This window comes from Balaenoptera ricei, chromosome 2 (genome assembly GCF_028023285.1).
Source record: "Balaenoptera ricei isolate mBalRic1 chromosome 2, mBalRic1.hap2, whole genome shotgun sequence".
Lineage (NCBI taxonomy): Eukaryota > Metazoa > Chordata > Mammalia > Artiodactyla > Balaenopteridae > Balaenoptera > Balaenoptera ricei.
Window position 1 is genome coordinate 15,217,829 of NC_082640.1, and position 20,427 is coordinate 15,238,255.

General features: G+C 36.3%; 1 protein-coding gene across 3 annotated transcripts in view; it reads right to left on the minus strand.

Moving 5' to 3' along the window:
- Nucleotides 1–20,427, minus strand: part of PLXDC2 (plexin domain containing 2) — a 414,553-nt gene that overhangs the window by 97,373 nt on the left and 296,753 nt on the right. For all 3 annotated transcript variants that reach the window (XM_059911311.1, XM_059911303.1, XM_059911320.1), the window contains exons 9-10: nt 16,123–16,218; nt 15,834–15,915 (exon numbers count right to left, since the gene is read on the minus strand). In XM_059911311.1, the coding sequence (XP_059767294.1) occupies nt 15,834–15,915; nt 16,123–16,218 (178 nt within the window). The remainder of the gene's footprint in view (nt 1–15,833; nt 15,916–16,122; nt 16,219–20,427) is intronic.

Sequence of the window (20,427 nt, forward strand, 5' to 3'; positions counted from 1 at the left end):
AGTGCCTGGCCTTACATTTAGGTCTCTAATCCATTTGAGTTTATTTTTGTGTATGCTGTTAGGTAGTATTCTAATTTCAGTCTTTTACATGTAGCTGTCCAGTTCTCCCAGCACCACTTATTGAAGAGGCTGTCTTTTCTCCATTGTATATTCTTGCCTCCTTTATCAAAAGTAAGGTGACCATATGTGTGAGGGTTTATCTCTGGGTTTTCTATCCTGTTCCACTGATATATATTTCTGTTTTTGTGCCAGTACCATACTGTCTTGATTACTGTAGCTTTGTAGTATAGTCTGAAGTCCAGGAGCCTGATTCCTCCAGCTCCATTTTTCTTTCTCAAGATTGCTTTGGCTATTCAGGATCCTTTTTGTTTCCATACAAATTGTGAAATTTTTTGTTCTAGTTGTGTGAAAAATGCTGGTCGTAGTTTGATAGGGATTGCACTGAATCTGTAAATTGCTTTGGGTAGTACAGACATTTTCACAATGTTGATTCTTCCAATCCAAGAACATGGTATATCTCTTCATCCGTTTGTATCATCTTTAATTTCTTTCATCAGTGTCTTATAGTTTTCTGTATACAGGTCTTTTGTCTCCTTAGGTAGGTTTATTCCCAGGTATTTTATTCTTTTTGTTGGAATGGCAAATGGGAGTGTTTCCTTAATTTCTCTTTCAGATTTTTCATCATTGGTGTATAGGAATGCAAGAGATTTCTGTGCGTTAATTTTGTATCCTGCTACTTTACCAAATTCATTGAATAGCTCTAGTAGTTTTCTGGTAGCATCTTTAGGATTCTCTATGTATAGTATCATGTCATCTGCAAACAGTGCCAGCTTTACTTCTTCTTTCTGATTTGGATTCCTTTTATTTCTTTTTCTTCTCTGATTGCTGTGGCTAAAACTTCCAAAACTGTGTTGAAAAATAGTGGTAAGAGTAGGCAACCTTGTTTTGTTCCTGATCTTAGTAGAAATGATTTCAATTCTTCACCATTGAGAACGATGTTGGCTGTGGGTTTGTCATATATGGCCTTTATTATGTTGAGGTAAGCTCCCTCTATGCCTACTTTCTGGAGGCTTTTTATCATAAATCGGTGTTGAATTTTGTCGAAAGCTTTTTCTGCATCTATTGAGATGATCATATGGTTTTTCTCCTTCAATTTGTTAATATGGTTTATCACATTGACTGATTTGTGTATATTGAAGAATCCTTGCATTCCTGGGATAAACACCACTTGATCATGGTGTATGATCCTTTTAATGTGCTGTTTGCTAGTATTTTGTTGAGGATTTTTGCATCTATGTTCATCAGTGATATTGGTCTGTAGTTTTGTTTCCAGTAGAATTTCAATTCTATTGGTTTGAGTCTTCTCCCTTTTTTTCTTTATGAGTCTGCCTAGTGGTTTATCAATTTTGTTTATCTTCTCAAAGAACCAGCTTTTAGTTTTATTGATCTTTGCTATTGTTTCCTTCATTTCTTTTTCATTTATTTCTGATCTGATCTTTATGATTTCTTTCCTTCTGCTAACTTTGGGTTTTGTTTGTTCTTCTTTCTCTAATTGCTTTAGGTGTAAGGTTAGGTTGTTTATTTGAGATGTTTCATGTTTCTTGAGGTAGGATTGTATTACTATAAACTTCCCTCTTAGAACTGCTTTTCCTGCATCCTATAGGTTTGGGGTCATCGTGTTTTCATTGTCATTTGTTTCTAGGTATTTTCTGATTTCCTCTTTGATTTCTTCAGTGATGTCTTGGTTATTTAGTAGTGTATTGTTTAGCCTCCATGTGTTTGTATTTTTTACAGTTTTTTCCCTGTAATTGATATCTAGTCTCATAGCGTTGTGGTTGGAAAAGATACTTGATATGATGTCAATTTTCTTAAATTTACCAAGGCTTGATTTGTGACCCATGATATGATGTATTCTGGAGAATGTTCCATGAGCACTTGAGAAGAACGTGTAATCTGCTGTTTTTGGATGGAATGTCCTATAAATATCAATTAAATCTATCTGGTCTATTGTGTCATTTAAAGCTTCTGTTTCCTTATTCATTTTCATTTTGGATGATCTGTCCATTGGTGTAAGTGAGGTGTTAAAGTCCCCCACTATTATTGTGTTACTGTCGATTTCCTCTTTTATAGCTGTTAGCAGTTGCCTTATGTATTGAGGTGCTCCTATGTTGGGTGCATATATATTTATAATTGTTATATCTTCTTGGATTGATCCCTTGATCATCATGTAGTGTCCTTCCTTGTCTCTTGTAACATTCTTTATTTTAAAGTCTATTTTATCTGATATGAGTATTGCTACTCCAGCTTTCTTTAGATTTCCATTTGCATGGAATATCTTTTTCCATCCCCTCACTTTCAGTCTGTATGTGTCCCTAGGTCTGAAGTGGGTCCCTTGTAGACAGCATATATATGGGTCTTTTTTTGTGTGTCCATTCAGCCAGTCTATGTCTTTTGGTTGGGGCATTTAATCCATTTATATTTAAGGTAATTATCAATATGTATGTTCCTATTACAGTTTTCTTAATTGTTTTGGGTTTGTTATTGTAGGTCTTTTCCTTCTCTTGTGTTTCCTGCCTAGAGAAGTTCCTTTAGCATTTGTTTTAAAGCTGGTTTGGTGGTGCTGAGTTCTCTTAGCTTTTGCTTGTCTGTAAAGGTTTTAATTTCTCTGTCGAATCTGAATGAGATCCTTGCTTGGTAAAGTAATCTTGGTTGTAGGTTTTTCCCTTTCATCACTTTAAATATATCCTGTCACTTCCTTTTGGCTTGCAGAGTTTCTGCTGAAACATCAGCTGTTAACCTATGGGGATTCCCTTGTATGTAATTTTTTGCTTTTCCCTTGCTGCTTTCAATATTCTTTCTTTGTATTTAATTTTTGATTGTTTAATTAATACGTGACTTGGTGTGTTTCTCCTTGGATTTATCTTATATGGGACGCTCTGCACTTCCTGGACTTGATTGACTATTTCTTTTCCCATGTTAGGGAAGTTTTCAACCCTAATCTCTTTAAATATTTTCCCAGTCCCTTTCTTTTTCTCTTCTACCTCTGGGACCCCTATAATTAAAATGTTGGCGCATTTAATGTTGTCCCAGAGGTCTCTGAGAGTGTTCTCAATTCTTTTCATTCTTTTCTCTTTATTCTGCTCTGTGGTAGTTATTTCCACTATTTTATCTTCCAGGTCACTTATCCGTTCTTCTGCCTCAGTTATTCTGCTATTGATTCCTTCTAGAGAATTTTAAATTTCATTTATTGTGTTGTTCATCATTGTTTGTTTGCTCTTTAGTTCTTCTAGGTCCTTGTTAAATGTTTCTTGTATTTTCTCCATTCTATTTCCAAGATTTTGGATTATCTTTACTATCATTACTCTGAATTCTTTTTCAGGTAGACTATTTCCTTTTCATGTGTTTGGTCTGGTGGGTTTTTACCTTGCTCCTTCATCTGCTGTGTATTTCTCTGTCTTCTCATTTTGCTTAACTTACTGTGTTTGGGGTCTCCTTTTCACAGGCTGCAGGTTTGTAGTTCCCGTTGTTTTTGGTGTCTGCCCCAGTGGGTAAGGTTGGTTGAAAGGGTTGTGTAGGCTTCCTGGTGGAGGGGACTGGTGCCTGTGTTCTGGTGGATGAGGCTGGATCTTGTCTTTCTGGTGGGCAGGACCATGTCTTGTAGTGTGTTTGGGGGTGTCTTTGACCTTATTATGATTTTAGGCAGCCTCTCTGCTAATGGATGGGGTTGTGTTCCTGTCTTGCTAGTTGTTTGTCATAGGGTGTCCAGCACTGTAGCTTGCTGGTCGTCGAGTGGAGCTGGGTCTTAGCGTTGAGATGGAGATCCCTGGGAGAGCTTTCGCTGTTTGATATTACATGGAGCCGGGAGGTCTCTGGTGGACCAATGTCCTGAACTTGGCTCTCCCACCTCAGAGTCTCAGGCCTGACACCTGGCCAGAGCACCAAGACCCTGTCAGCCACATGGCTCAGAAGAAATGGGAGAAAAAAAAAATAAAGAAAGAAAAAATAAAGTAAAATAAAATAAAGTTATTAAAATAAAAAATTAAAAAAATTATTAAAAATAAAAAAGTAACAAAAAAAGAAAGAAAGAAGAGAGCAACAAAACCTAAAGACAAATCCACCAACAATAACAAGCACTAAAAACTATATCAAAAAAAAAAAAAAGAAAAAAAAACGGGCAGACAGAACCTTAGGACAAATGGTAAATGCAAAGCTATACAGACAAAATCACACAAAGAAGCATACACATACACACTCACAAAAAGAGAAAAAGGAAAAAAAAAAAAAATATATATATATATAAAAAAAGGAAGAGAGCAACCGAATCAATAAACAAATCTACCAATGATAATAAGCTGTAAATACTAAACTAAACTAAACTAAGATAAACATAAAACCAGAAACAAATTAGATTCAGAAAGCAAACCCCAAGTCTACAGTTGCTCCCAAATTCCACAGCCTCAATTTTGGCATGATTCGTTGTCTATTCAGGTATTCCACAGATGCAGGGTACATCAAGTTGATTGTGGAGATTTAATCTGCTGCTCCTGAGGTTGCTGGGAGAGATTTCCCTTTCTCTTTGTTCACACAGCTCCCGGGGTTCAGCTTTGGATCTGGCCCCGCCTCTGCTTGTAGGTCGCCTGAGGCATCTGTTCTTCGCCCAGACAGGACGGGGTTAAAGGAGCAGCTGATTCGGGGGCTCTGGCTCACTCAGGCCAGGGGAAGGGAGGGGTATGGAATGTGGGGTGAGCCTGCGGCGGCAGAGACCACCATGACGTTGCAAGAGCTTGAGGCGGGCCATGTGTTCTCCCGGGGAAGTTGTCCCTGGATCACAGGACCCTGGCAGTGGCGGGCTGCACAGGCTCCCAGGGTGGTGGGAAGGTGTGGATAGTGACCTGTGCTCGCACACAGGCCTCTTGGTGGCTGCAGCAGCAGCCTTAGCGTCTCATGCCCGTCTCTGGTGTCCGCGCTGATAGCCGTGGCTCACAACCATCTCTGGAGCTCGTTTAGGCAGTGCTGTGAATCCCCTCTCCTCAAGCACCCCAAAACAATGGTCTCTTGCCTCTTAGGCAGTTCCAGGCTTTTCCCCAGACTCCCTTCCGGCTAGCTGTGGTGCACTAGCCCCCTTCAGGCTGTGTTCACACCCCTAAATTTTTATTTTAAATCCTGGCTCCACTGTTTCCTAGTGTTGGGACCTTGGCTAAGCTTCTCAACCTTCCTAATTCTCATTTACTTAATCTGTGAAACAGGGATCTTAACACTTACCTCTTAATGTGATTGCAAAGATTGAATGAGATAATAGAATTAAAAGACTTTAGTGGAAGTAAAGGCTTTCCTGTGATGCCTGGCACATGGTAAGTATAGAATAAAAGGTAGGTACTATAATTATGTTAAGCACCTCCAAAGGTGAGGCATGCTTACCCTTAAAACAACCCCCTTGTCCTTTCTTTCAAAGTGCATGCAATTTAGCAGCAGTAGCAGCAGCAGGAAATCTGGGCAAGGATAAAATAAACTTGTGTGCTAGCTGGGTGCAGAGGAGAGAGAGATTAATTTTGATCAGAGCAAATGTCAATACAGAGGTCTTCTCTAGTGGTCGAAAGACATTATTTTAGGGATATAAAATCTGTGTATTTTTAGGAGAGTCTATCGTTAGAAATTAATGCAGACAAGATCATGATACATGAAGAGAATAGCTCCCCCTTGACTATGAATTGTCATTGAAGGGAAAATTCTAGAGCTGGGAGAAAGAAAAAGTTGCCCTCTAGGAAGGAGAAAAAGATGAGCGTCACTAATCCAGAATCAGCCAACCCATTTTATAATGATCCAGAAAAGGAAAATTTGAATGCTAGTCTTTGTTCAACCAATAAATCATTTTTATCTTGAAATATCTTCTTCTTTGTTTTCCCTAATAAAGTATACTAGCTTGGTCAGATTGCCTTACAATCATATAAAAAGATACATCTCTAGAATAACACTATTTAGATGTTCTTAGAGCTAAAGAAACAACAGGATTGTTGCATGCATTGTTGAATTACTGCATTTCCTGAACTTTTCCATGAATGACAAAATTCTTACCATAAAATTTCCCTCAAAACTCTGGGTAGGGAAAGATTGTATCTCTGACTCAAAACTTGAGAGAGAATAAATTCTTTAGCATTTAGAACATTTCATAAAAATCTTTAGTAGTATGTTCATACCAAGACATATGAAACAATCATAGTTCAGCTTTTCTCAGAGACAGATTTTAGCAGAAATCAAAAAATCAGAAACTATCCCAATGACATTTTTATCATTTTCTTATGTTAAGTGTTGAAAGAGCTGGCTTGAGTAGGAATATATTGAATTTTGAATGTTTTTCTATATCTTGACATTAGATTTCCAGCAAAACAAATAATTAAACCAAACTACTTTCATTAAATGTTTTCTTCTTACTGCAATATCAGAATTTTCATTATAAGACTGTTAATCTGAGGTTCACCTCCTACTCAATAGTCATGTCAATTTCTTTTACAGGGAAGCCAACTGTGAACTTTGGTTTTTGCTTTTAAATTTTGATTTCCTTGTCTTTTAAGGATCATATTTTTCCCATAATAATTTAGCACCTACTGTTTTTAAATTGAGAAATTCAATTTCATTCTTGGACAATTAAATTTTAATTATTTCCAGGGGAACTCATTAGTGCATTAGTACAAGCCAGCTAAGGGGATGGAATATGTAATTTAGTACTAAAATGCTCCATTTTTGCTACTCCATATATGTTAGCTAGATTGCATTTGTTGAAGTTTAGTTTTCTAAATTACAACCAAATAAAATGCAGCCACCACAGTTGGTTAACACCTAAGCAAAATTTTAAAATCACTTGGATGATCTTGAAAAAGCAGCTATAAACAGATGTAATGCTAAATAATTCTACAGCTCTTATCTCTAGTTTGCCAAATAGTGCTCAGATGGAATGCAAACACAGCATTCACTGACTGGAAAATCAAAGATGACTTTAAAGATGCCTTGATATTTCAGGGGGGCCTTGGTTACCAGGAGGCTTGGCTCGAGCACCTACCTGTTGCTTTAGAGTTTGGAAAAAAGAAAGCTGGTTTCCATTCTGTATTCATAGCCGTCCGGAGAGACTGGCAGATGGCCAGTGGCAAAAAGGAGACAGAGACCAAAATGCAAAATAGACGATAGATAGATCGATAGACAGATACAGATAGATAAAAATAACACAGTTCAGTACCCTTTTTTTTTTTCAAAAAAAGTAAAGAATTACATGCATTTTATATCCAAAAGGCTAATAAATCTAATGCCGTCTCTTCAGGGGAAAGAAACGTAGCCCATACATTCAGCATTGATAATTTTCTGCTCCTGAAAGGTTCTTTAACTTTAGAATTTTCTGAAAGAGTATCCAAATTTTCCTAATACACTTTAACATATATTTCCTTTCATTTAGGAATATATATATATATGTTTATTGATTGATTCAGTGTAGGTAATATGTACATATGGTGAAAATTCAAACTCTATAAAAGGGAATCTGATGAAATGATATTCTCTCTTTATGTCAATTTCCAATTCATGGCAGTTTCCCCAAAGGTGAAATTAGCTGCTACTGGTATCTTATATATCTTTTCAAAAGTATTCTCTATATTGGAATATACTTCAAAATGCTTTTATGTAATGTATAAAATAGCATCACACCTCATTATACTATTATAATTAATTCACACACAAAAATTCATACATTTGTTAAAGCTGGGCTTGGAATGCTCAGAAGGAAATAAAAATAGACTTTAATTCTGTATTCTTAAAAGACAAATGTGTTTACGCTATATTTCAGGACAAGCTAATTAAGAGAAATACTAAGATTCTTTATTTAAATTTGAAGGATTATAAAGGGCCTAGCACTAAAATAAGTTCCAAATTCAATTCACCACTTAGAAGCATTGCATGTCAAAAACAATTATCTTGGCTGTATGATATTTCTAGAAGCACCTCAGCTCCTTTAGAACAGTGAATTTCTACTGTGGTAGCAGTATTTTAATAAAAATTCAGAAATCAAAGATGTCCCAACAAATTTAACTAGCTAACAATGTTCCAACATCATCTGATTTGTTTATTTTATACGCTATACTTATCCAAAAATTTCTTGCTTTCTTTTATCATGATCTATTTCATTAACTACTGATAGATTTTAACAACAAATATTTTTATCTTCAGAACTTTTTTTTGGTAGTATTTCTCTATTCCAAATTAAGAATAAATGTTTCCACACAATTTTGGCCTAAGCACTGCAGGCTTACAGGACTTTCAGCCCACACGTTGCAAGAGCAGCATTTTCACTGTGCCCGCCTCAGATTACCCCGGGATCCCCTGAGGAGGTTTGTTAAAAAGTTAAATCCCTGGGTTCCACTCTGGACCTACTGAATATGAATCCCTTGGAGGGTTTCAGAGACATCTGCATTTTAACAAGCTTCAGTAGCAATTCTTCACTGTACTAATATGTGAGAACTACCGAACTTATGGCCACTCAGATGTAAGGAACATAAGAAGCAAATATATCATGATGGCATATGGATTTCACATTTTAGCATATACAGTCAAAGAGCTTTATTGATTTGTCCAAGATTAGTCAGTTAATCGTTGGCTGTGCCACTAGGCATTCAGACATCCAGTCGAATCTACCTCAGACAACAAAACATGGCCTCCTCTCTACTTTCAATTTTGGGGAATTTTGATTCCTTTTGAATAACTCAGGAATGCTTCTTCCATTCTGGGCCCCTCTTGAACCTTGGCTGGCTAGTACTCCCTGACACAGGAAGTCCAGGTGGTCACCAGTTTCAGATCTATGGGTAATTTATCCACTGTTGCTGAGTGTATATAATTAAAGTCTAATGTCTCCTTGATGCCTTCAATCAGAAATGACAGCAATTGTCTTCTTCCTGTCTATCATGACTAGGCAGAGTGATAACAAAGCATTCCAATTAATTTTTCTTCAATTAAATAATTTTGTTGGATCTGATAGTTCAGCAAGGACATATTTTCTACCAAAGACAAAAGTAGATTTTGTTAGTTATGAATAGCTTCATATTTTGTATTTAAACCTGACATTCAATTTATATACTGAAAACAGTAACATTTTCAGCAATCAAAATATTACTAATCAGTAATTCTGTTAAGCAGATGGAGGTGATTTCAACTTGAAAATCAGCATGTTGGAACATAGATCAATAAAAGTTTATTTAAAATTCTTAGAGCTTGTTGAGTTCTAAATGTCCATCTGAAATTAGGTGCATTTCCAAGCAGAACTTTATTTTACCCCAATCCACTGAAATAAGCCTAAGGTTATAATTAATTTTGGATCAGGGCTCCTAGATTTCTCAAATGGCTTCTATTTGATTATTAGATCTGGGCTCCACACCTTATCACCAAAGCTAACAAGTTTCCTTATGTGAAAGAATCATATAAATGTATAATTTACAAGCAGCTTCAAATGTGAATTTATTAGACCATATATGGCTTGTCACTCAACAATTGTAGGTTCCGGATCCTCTCCTTCAATCTTAAAATCTTGGACTAAATTAAGACTTACTGTTAAATCAGACCAACTTTATATGGCTTTGTATGGCCTTCTCAGGATTTCAGTGGAGTTGCACCTTACTTCAGGGCTAGATATTGAGGTGGGTAAGTAGGTCAAAATCATACTCAGTCAAAATATGCTTGGAATTCCCTTAGTACAGCCCTCTCAGAAGCCTGATACTCTGTCCCTTAATAAAACCAGTTCTTCCTCCAATGTCAGAATGGACTGTGGGGTGTGGGGTTTTTGTTGATGAAGTGGTTGGCTTGCTTTCCAGACCACGTGATATGAAAAATACCCACTGTTTCTTTAAATACTAGAGTCACACTCAATGCTGCAAATGTTCCCATGTTAAGGGGTATAGAGGATCAAGACCAAAGGAGATAGATATATTCCAGTCACTTGGGTGCTGTTTTTCAGAAGCATAAGATTACTGATTGGGAAAAGGTTGGATCAGCTGCACTACTTAAATTTGTTCTCTCCAACTCTCTTTTTTCTCCCAAACTTAGGTAGTTTAATTTCTGTAGGCTAAATGAGAATATAATAATATAAGCACATTCTCTTTTAAAAATTAGCTGTGCCTTTATATCCTTAATTAATTTAGGTTGATAATACATTTCATATTGTTAATGAATTATTAGCCAATATTTCTGACTTTATGTATTTTCAAAAATTTTGAAATATATTGCATGTGATACTTTCTTTCTATTTCTCTTCTTGCTACTGCAAAGAAATCCAATTCATTCAGTGGCAAATAACAGGCAGTGCCAGAGGATGCTCAGGGAGATGCAATAGAAATAACAGGTTGAAAAAAATAAGAGAGCAGTTGTTCAGAAACACCTCTCTCTCATCTCATATTTTTTCTTAAGTAAATATGTTATAGTACTCTTCTGTAGATCCATATGTTTACCATTAGTAGAGGTCTGCCTATTCTATTTATTCTTTTGATGGGTGGAATCATACACTATGTTTATTCCCAAATTTTTACCAGTACCATTCTTATGACTTTGATTGGAACTAGGTAAATATATGGTGGAAAACTCTTTTAAAATGAGGCATCAAGAGACTGACTCCCCAGTGTTCAACATGCTTAATGACAATGCTGACATCATTTAATGTCAACATCAGGCATCAGCTTAATTCTTTCTATAGCCGTTTGGTTGGCACTGACAAAGTCAATGGAGGGTAACAGCCAAAGTGAGCAATTAGAATTCTCAGGAAAGTGGAAATTTCTGGCCTCAATTATTGGATGGTTCAGTCCAAGCTCTCTGTGTTGGAGCCCTGTGTTAGGTCAGGCGCGGTGTTGGGTGCTTACTAAAATGAGTAAGACTAAGACTGTGTTTCTACCCTTGAAATAATTTATGTTCTTTTATGTCCCCTTTGTTGATTCCTCCTTTTGTCTTCAACTCCATGTGGCAAAATTCAAATCATAGGAAAGAGTACGTGATGAAAAGCAATACTCATTCTCCTGCCTGTCCCTGTTCACAATCGTTTCCCTAGAGACAAATATTGTTATCAGTCTCTTATGTATCTTTTCCTAGGTATCCTCTGTCTATGGAAACATACATGTATACAAATACTTTAAAATAATTTTATGTAATGGAAAACTAGCATCATATCTCATTATGCCATGCCATAGGCTGCTTCCTGGGATCTCTTCTATTTTCAATTTACACTTTCTCCACAGCTGATCTCATTCAGTCCACTGAATTTAAACACTATCTATATGATAATGACTCTCCAATCTGAACTTCTGGCCATAACCTTTTCCTGGAATATGTGGCTCATATATCCCCACCTACACAGCATTTCCACTTGGAGGTCTGATAGGCATCTCAAACTGAACTAGTCTCCAATGAAACTCTTTATTTCTTCCTACCCTAGTCTCTAGTTCATATGTCATCTTACCTATCTCAAAAAACAAGTGCCAGCGTCCACCAAATTGCCCCAACAAAAATTTAAGAAGAAGTATCCTGGCTTCATATAGTTCCCTTTTCCTTCACTTCTAACCCACTAAGTAATCTGTCTCGCTTTGAAATGCTCTTTGCTTTCACTTTGGTGTAGCTGGTTCCCAGTTGTTCAGATCTAAGTTTAACCGTCACTTTTCCCAAGAAGCCTTTCCTGGCCACTCAGATCAGAGCAACTACTGGCTCTCCAAACTCAACAGATCATTCATTATCAACAGTCTTCTTTGTTTAATTATCAATTCATTTATTTTCCAGCTTAATATGCTCAACTCAGCTCCATGAGAACTCTGGCTTTGATTAATGCCTGGTTATTGTTCTAACTACTTCAGTGCTTAGACTAGTGCTTGCTGTTCAGATAAATGTGGAAAGTATTCAATAAATTTTTTTTTTTTTTTTTAATTATATTTTGCAAATTATGTTTTTATTTATTTATTTTATTTTTGGCTGTGTTGGGTCTTCGGCTCGTGCGAGGGCTTTCTCTAGTTGCGGCAAGTGGGGACCACTGTTCATCGCGGTGCGGGGACCGCTCTTCATCGCGGTGCGCGGGCCCCTCACCATCGCGGCCCCTCCCGTTGCGGGGCACAGGCTCCAGACGCGCATGCTCAGTAGTTGTGGCTCACGGGCCCAGCTGCTCCGTGGCATGTGGGATCTTCCCAGACCAGGGCTCGAACCCGTGTCCCCTGCATCGGCAGGCAGACTCTCAACCACTGCGCCACCAGGGAAGCCCTCAATAAATTTTTAAGTAAATGAATGAGTGAATGAATGTTTTAAGAGCCAAAATATATTTTCAATTAAAAAATAAACTTTTGGAGGGTGATGGCTGATGAAACCAAGGTCTCTTCAAAAAGACAAGGTTGTCTAGCATGAAACCAACAAGTAAACTCCTGTTATTCCTATCGATTTTGCTATATTTTCCCTTATAATGTTCAATTTATTTCTTTTGCCGTAGCACTCACCACTGCTAACTTTATTTCCTGCATATCTATTTGCTTAAACCCTATCTCCCCATACTAAACATGTAAGCTCTATGAGGGAAGTGATTTTTCTCTCTCGTTCACCACTGAATTCACAATCCAGGATAGTAACTTGAACACAGAGATACTAAAAAAATTTTGTTGAATGATTGAAGATAAAAGGTGTAGTTGAAAGTGGTTGATTCAGGTCCTCTCAGCTTTCAGTGAAGAAACAAAAGCACTCTTACCTAGAAGTAATGGCCACCTGTCCCAAGAAAACATTTTTGATCATGGATCTCATTACATGTTCCTATAACTCAAATTCCTTTAGACCTTGGATAAGCCATTACAAATATTTTGCCTTAATTTTGGCTCGCTGAAAACTGGGAATTAAAGGAAATAAACAAACCAATTAAAATTATCTTATCTTTCTAGAGGAAGCCCAACTTGAGAATTCAATAATCACCACCAACTGATTATCATTCAGGGATAAGAAAGCACAAAGGAGAAGGTAAGAAGGATGGAAGAAAACAATCTGAGAGGCAATTTTTGCGCTGCTTAGGATAAGACGTCTTTTGTTTTATTGAATTTGTCAATAAAAGCTCTAAAGTCTGGGGAAATGCTTCTGGGCAGCAAAAGCAAAGTTTTGATGCTCATAGGCCTAAGGAGAAGTTAATAAAATGCAGTGGGGAAATTAAGTTGAACAAAAGTGCAACGAGCCATAGTTAAACCAATTAATTAAGCAGGTTTTGATATGTATATAACTGGGTTGCTGAAGAATTAAAAATAAATCCAAGATTTTAAACCAGTGTTTGGTATGCAACAAAACACCAAATGGTAACAGGCAGAAAATTCGAAGATTTTCTTAATAGTGTTCTCTGATAAATTCTGTCCTCATTCATATGCATCACCACCTTTCTTTTTTCCATTAATCTTAAAAAAAAACCAACCTATGCTTTCAGAAATATACAAAAGTCTTGTGCTTTGCTTGATTCTCTTCTACATGCTTTTTACGCCAAGTTCAAAACCATGCAATTTTCTTGCACCCACAATTATAGAAATATTTATTTTTTTCAGTAATATGTCTACTGTTTTTCAGGAAGCAGCTAAGATTAAGTTGCTTAGTGCACCTGCAGCCTGGTGGGTGTGAGGCATCAAAAAGGCAGGCCAGGAAGCACACAGATCGAGTTTCAATTCCAAACTTATCCCTTAAGAGCTCTGAAACCCTGCACAAATAACTGAAGCCTCAGTTTCCTCCTCTATAAAAATGTTATGTGAATTAAATGTATTTGAAAACTCCTGGAACAATGTCTGGCAGAGAAAACTCTCAATAAAATGGGAGCATTGACAGTATAAAGCAGTTTGCAACTTGTGGATGTGCTTCGATTGTCAAAATTGCTTGTTTGGAACTTTAAACATATATTTCCACCAAAAATATTTTTAAAAAATAATGAAATGGTTTGCGGAAGGTAGGTTTCTAGACTAGTGTCCCAAACCTTCATTTATAATGACATTGTTTCAGTCGAGATTGTCTGAATAGTACTCTAGCTGGGGTAGCTAACTCGTCCTGGTTTTCCCCCAACTTTCCTGGTTTCAGCTCTGAAAGTCCCTCATCCTGGGAGACCCTTCATTCCCAGACAAATCAAATCATGATTCCTTCCTTTGGAACCTAGCCATCGTTCATTCACTCGTTCATTTTTCTGCAGTATCAGGTACATTCTTAGGCTGTGGAGATGTAAGGACAATTCACCTTTAATAAACCCAGAGCCTAGCAGAGGAGACAGAAAAGTGACAAATGTCCGTAAGCCTCGAGCTAAATGCTAATGATGGAGGTTGGCACAGGACGCCGAGAACCACAGGGGTTGGGCGCCTCACACAGACTCATGGTTTAGGGAACGTTCTCACAGGAGATGACCACTGAACTGGAACTTCAATTAGATACGTACCCCAAACCAGGACCTTTTACTTAATTCTTTTGGGTGTTTTTCATGTCTCAGATCAGTGTTACTAAAATATACCTATTAAAATGCCATCTCTTTAGATTCATTTTGGTCATTATCTGAACAGATTTTGACTAACTTCTGATATGCATGTAATTTGTGACATGTCAGCAGTATTTGAATATAAATGACTACAAATCCTTAATTTTATAGCAGTTCTTCCCACTCTGGAGATATAGCCAAGTTAAAAATCTACTTTTAAGAATGGTGATCGCCTGCTTGCTTTTTCATTATTTGAAAGTCGTTGCACAAAGGAAATTATTGGAACAACATGTTAAATTGAAAATAAAACAGCAGTTATAGTAAATAATATTGCTCTATCTGAAATATTGTAGTGGTTGTCCCAAAGTTAGCAAGTCACACATGCTTCCCATAGCTTGTTATCAAGGAATTGGCATTCTATTCTTTATACTTCAATAACTTTTAAAGTAGTCCTGAACATGTCCCTATCTTTACAGCAAAGGCTGCAGCAAGATGATAAGACACCGGCTTCTTATATAACAGAGAGCTCTGCTGGAACGTGCACGAACTTGAAGACTCAGTTCTCCTGGAGGAAGAAGCGGATTTTTCATAGACTCTGCAGGTGGGAGGGGACTTACTCCCGGACAGGCTGAAAGCTCCATGGTGGGCAGGGACCACATCTATATTAATCACTGCTGCACAAAATGGTTGAGTAAGTAAAACACATTTAAACGTCTTCACTCTGCATTTCCAACAAATGAGGATTCAGTCTCCGAAAAACTCTACGGACTGAAAAATCCTCTTTGCCATTCATGAAAATCAGTAAACCTCTCTGACACAACCAAGGGATTCAGCTTAAGTTTCAAAGTCAGTTATTTACAACCCAGGCCCAAACCGCACGTTCTATTTATGTAGAGTCCAGTTAATGTCACTGTATTCCTCAGCCTCAGACCACACCTCTAATCTTGGTTAGTAACCTTTGAGATATTTATAGGAATTTGCTAAGACTGTTAATGTGATTATGCATAAACCATCCTTGTTATTGTGAAGGTGTGTCGTACCATGATTTCTGAAGAATATGGACCAACAGCAGCAATTTATAGATTCATCAATCACAATCATCATCTATCTTAAGCCCCATAGCAATTATAAATATATGTCAGATAATTATCTTATGGACTACAAAGGTTCATGGTCACTTTGAGCAGTCAAAGGAAAATACTACCATTCCCATGTCTGAGCATTTTTTGCATTTTGGGGTTTTGTTTAAAACATGTACATTTGTTCATGCATATCCAGTCAACACACCTGACACATTCAAAATTCAATGGAAGAGTAGAACAAGTCTTCATAAAGTTTTAAAATATTTTGCATTACTGTCTTTTACCTTTGAAGTTTACTACACCAACTGCAGTTGAAGCCAATCTGAGAGGATACACAGGGGCCACAACCATTAAACTGGAGACATGCTAGGAAACAGGAGAGAATGGATGCATCAAGACTAATTGGCAGCATGGAGAGAGAGAGAGAGAGAAAAAAAAGACTACTCTCCCAAAATTAACATCACCGCGCATCCCCATATACACGCAGGATCAGAAGACCCATGCATAAAAAGATCAGATCATCCAAATTGCAAATCATTTTTCCCACCTAGCTATGTTTACATGTTAACTTACTAGGCAATGGGGTCATCTCCACAGCTGAAATATTGGTGATTTTTGACATTTGTAGTTCTACTCGGTGGTATTCATAAATTGTTCTTCTTCGAACATCTGTAAAAACAAAAAACAGCATGGAGAGTAGAAAAAAAATCCACTTTCAACATTTCTTCACTTATACAACAACTGCATTTTAATAATGAATGTAGAATTATAAGCGTTTCACCTGATGGGGTTTTAAAATAAAAATTTAAAATAATCAAACCCTATAAAAAGGTTGATTATCAAAATCTGAAACTCTTGTACCCAGCAGCCTTTTCATCAAGGAAGCTGAAAATGTTGATTAGGGTCTCAAATTTCTCACTTCTTTAGCAGGGCTCAAACCCATTGTCATTCAGAGTATACTTAAGACATTTTCTTGATAGATTTATAAATTTTGAAAGATTTTGACATATGAAATCAAGAAGGTAAGATGACCCCACTTCTCTGAAGCTAAAACTAAAGTGAGTCCTTTAGGAATGGTAGCAACTAAAAATTTTTCAGTCTAAGTAAAGCTGGTTTAGCTAGAATAAGAGTCTGATTGCTTTAAAGGTTTAGAATAAGTTCCTTTAATAAACTTGAAGACAGAAATTAAATCATTAAAAAATCAGTATTGCTATTAAGTGTACAGTGTCATATCCAAGGAAGGTTAATAATTAGCACTTATATTGCATGCAGGAATTTATAATAATTCATCAGCAAATCCAGTGGTGTTCCTGAGGAATAGGTTAGATGGAGACTTTGACAAGAAATTTAATAAGTAAAAATCAGATAAATACAAGCAAACGTATTTTATAACAAAAAAAAGACGTTGATGATATATACTTAAAATCTACTTTTAAAAAAAGACTTGAGCCTTATACTATATTAGCTTGCTTGAGTTAGGTAAATGTAAATGGAAAATTGATATTATTGGTATTTTACCTAGCTCTTGGAACGCTTATAACGACAGGAATGCATTTCCTGAATACTATTATATCTACCAGGAATTATTTGGGAAGCTATAAATTATTTTTTAAATATCATAGTATCCAATTTGGGGAAGTCATATGTCATAGTGGTTAATAATGCATGCATTTGAAAAGTCTGGTTCAAGTCCCAGGCTTGCTACTTGGTATCTGCATGAACTTTGGCTCTTTTGTTAGCCTTTCTGTGCTTCACTTTCCTTGCCTATAAAATAGAGATAATAGTACCTATATCACAGATCTGTTTTGAGAATTAAGATGAGATAGTAAATGAAAGTTGCTTAGAATAATCCCTTTCACACTGTAAGTTCAATAAATGTCAGATATAATTTTTGTCTAACATCAATATGGCAACCATAGATCATACTGGTTATGTACTGATCTAATTTCTATAGATCTAGGCCCTGAAATCAGGCTTCTAGGAATTTGTTTCCCCTCTTATATTAGGGAAGGTTAAATTTTGATTAAAGTCAATAGACCAACAGTGATCTTCTCTAGGACATAAAACAGGAGTGTGGTGCCCAGAAGACAGCAAGCTCTCTTTTAGTAACAGTGTTCAGGAAATGTAGATACCTACACATCCAGGAGGAAAGTCAAACATTTACTCACAACCTACACATATTTCTGTTTCTCTCCACTCATATTCTTTCACCCATTTCTGATTGTTCACAATGAAATTCTACTGCAGAAGAGGAAGAGGGGGAGTGGTCCAAAATGAACTCTTTGGAGGCAAGGAATGCTTCTAGAATACTAGGAATGCTTCACCGAATACATCTTCAGGTTTCTCAGATTGGGAAACAATGATTAAAAATGTTAATCCAATTCACATCTTTTTGGTATAAGCGAAAGATGCATATATAATTTTCAAAGTGCAAACTTTATCCAACATTAGAGAAATTTCATATTTAGTAAGGTTTCTTGAGGTACATGAATAATGTCTTTTCTTTTTCCTTTTTCTTTTTTTTAACTTTTAAGGCTTTTGAAACGATTACTCAGTTTCTGCCCTTGTCTAAAGAGGACACGTGCTTTCCTATGCATTTTGCTAAACAATTTAGTTTTTGGAAATAAATAAATAATATAGACTTGTCATGAGATCACTGTGATGGGGGGTTTCTGAGTCTTCTTCATACTAAAGTTCGCACAGTATCATATTAGTAGGTGCTTAAAATACCAGTTTTCTTTTAACTTCATACTACACTTTGAGAAGTTCAAACTACAGACATGACTGTGAAGCCTCTGGGAGTTTAATTATTGATCATGCAAATGGGGTAAAGGGAAGGAGTGACATTTTTGCCATGCTAGTTCTATCACCTGCTCAGATAACTCCAACTATTGGGAGGAGATGAATTTAATAAAACCAAAATTAATAAGAACGTGTTTTGTTTGATGACCTGCCAATTAATGACAGCTTCCAAATGGTCATTTCTGTTGTGTATCATACATCTCCCTGTCAAAAACAAGTAATTAGGAATGTATTTACTGGTAGCTCCTGCCAATACTAGAAGCTTTCATTTGATTCCAGAAATGTACTTAGCTCATGTGTCTTCTTTAGAAAGTTAGCCAAAATAATAGTGAACCAAACATTCAGTACCTTAGCTGTGGTGATACAGCTTCAACTGTTTTATTACATCTTTACAAAACCAAGATCAACTATAATACCCATTAGGGGCTTTTAAAATGTTTTAAAAAGTGAAATGAAATAAATCTCTGAGCAGCTAACACATAGAGAATAAAATTCAGTAATCAAAATCTTAAGGTGATATGATTCAAAGTGTAACTATTGAATTGCATGTTTTTAGACATTTTAAGCAATATCAGCAGGAGGGACAGAGTGATTGTATGGAAACACCAGGAATCCTCTCCAATTAATATCCACTCCAGCTCAAATGAAAACAGTTTAATGAGTACCCTGTGGCATGATTAGCCATGATCTAGTTTACTTGTCTGTCTTGAAAATTAACATTCACACAGAGAATGTATGAGTAATTTCCTCAATTGTCTGATTCTTTATACAAATATTTTAATATTTTGTCTGGATTGTCAAGTAAATGATTAGCTAACATTTCCTTATTTATGTGTTGTCAATGCTTAATGACTGGTCCCAAATGATTATTTCTTATTTTCTTTACTAGTTCCCACTGAGCCCAGCACATAGCACCATTTACTGAGAGTACTCTTGAATGTAAATAGCATGTATTGCACAACTACAAGTTCATTCCCAGCATAAAGACTCAGGAAAAAAGAGACTCTTGAGAGAAAAAGTGCACTATTATAGAAGTTATAAGCTTCCCACACGAAAATGCAATGCATTACCAGAATTAGCTAGTTGGAGTTGTGAAATAAAGCATCTACAAATAGAAGATGCTTTTGCCTCAAACATTTAAAAATTCTTGGGACTTCTCTGGCGGTCCAGTTGTTAAGACTCCGCGCTTCCACTGCAGGGGGCACAGGTTCGATCCCTGGTCAGGTAACTAAGATCCTGCCTGCCATGTAGTGTGGCCAAAAAAAAAAAAAAAAAAAAAAAAAATTCTCCCTATAGTTCTATTAAAAAATAATATAATTCAGCATTGGATAAGGCAACATAAAATTTAGGTGACCATGAGGTGCTAATCTGAACCTCTCAGATTTTCCTCTCATTATTCTTTTGTATTCATAGAAATTCTAAAAAAAATTCTCAAATATGTCAAAATTAATCAGTGATTTATAATATCCAGAAAATTCTTAAATTTTTGCTTCTTTTGAAAAATCAAGATCAATCAAATAGGGTATGTTAGAAATGTATGTATTAAAGCAATAAAATATCACTTTGCATAATGCTATCTATCTTGGAAGAGTTTTGTGAGAGGATACTTTATGGGGAAAATGTCATGATTTCTATTTCTTCTTCCTTTTGTTGAGCCTCGAGTGAGCTAGTGTGTACTTGACAACAGAAGCACCTAATGAAGCTGTGTGGTAAAGAGAAGCAATTTTATCTTCTGTAAAATGAATAAGTTTGAAGTGTTTTCCATTTTGAGGAAAGACAAGGTGAGATGACACAATTTCCTGAAGGATTTGTAGATCGATCTGTCCTTAAATGAATGAAAAGACCCTGATAACTTTGAAAATAACAGGTGAGGCTCAGTTCTTCTGAAAGAGCTTTAATTGGGGTGTATAAAATGTTAAGAAAAAAAAAGTCATGTTTTTCCAAGACTATTTGTTTCTTCCATAGTTTGTCAACATGTTCTTTTATTTTAGTTGCTAAGTAATTCTACTGGATGTGTCCTACCACTGAGTTACAAAATTACAATTACAAAATTACAATTTTTTTATGGGCAAAATC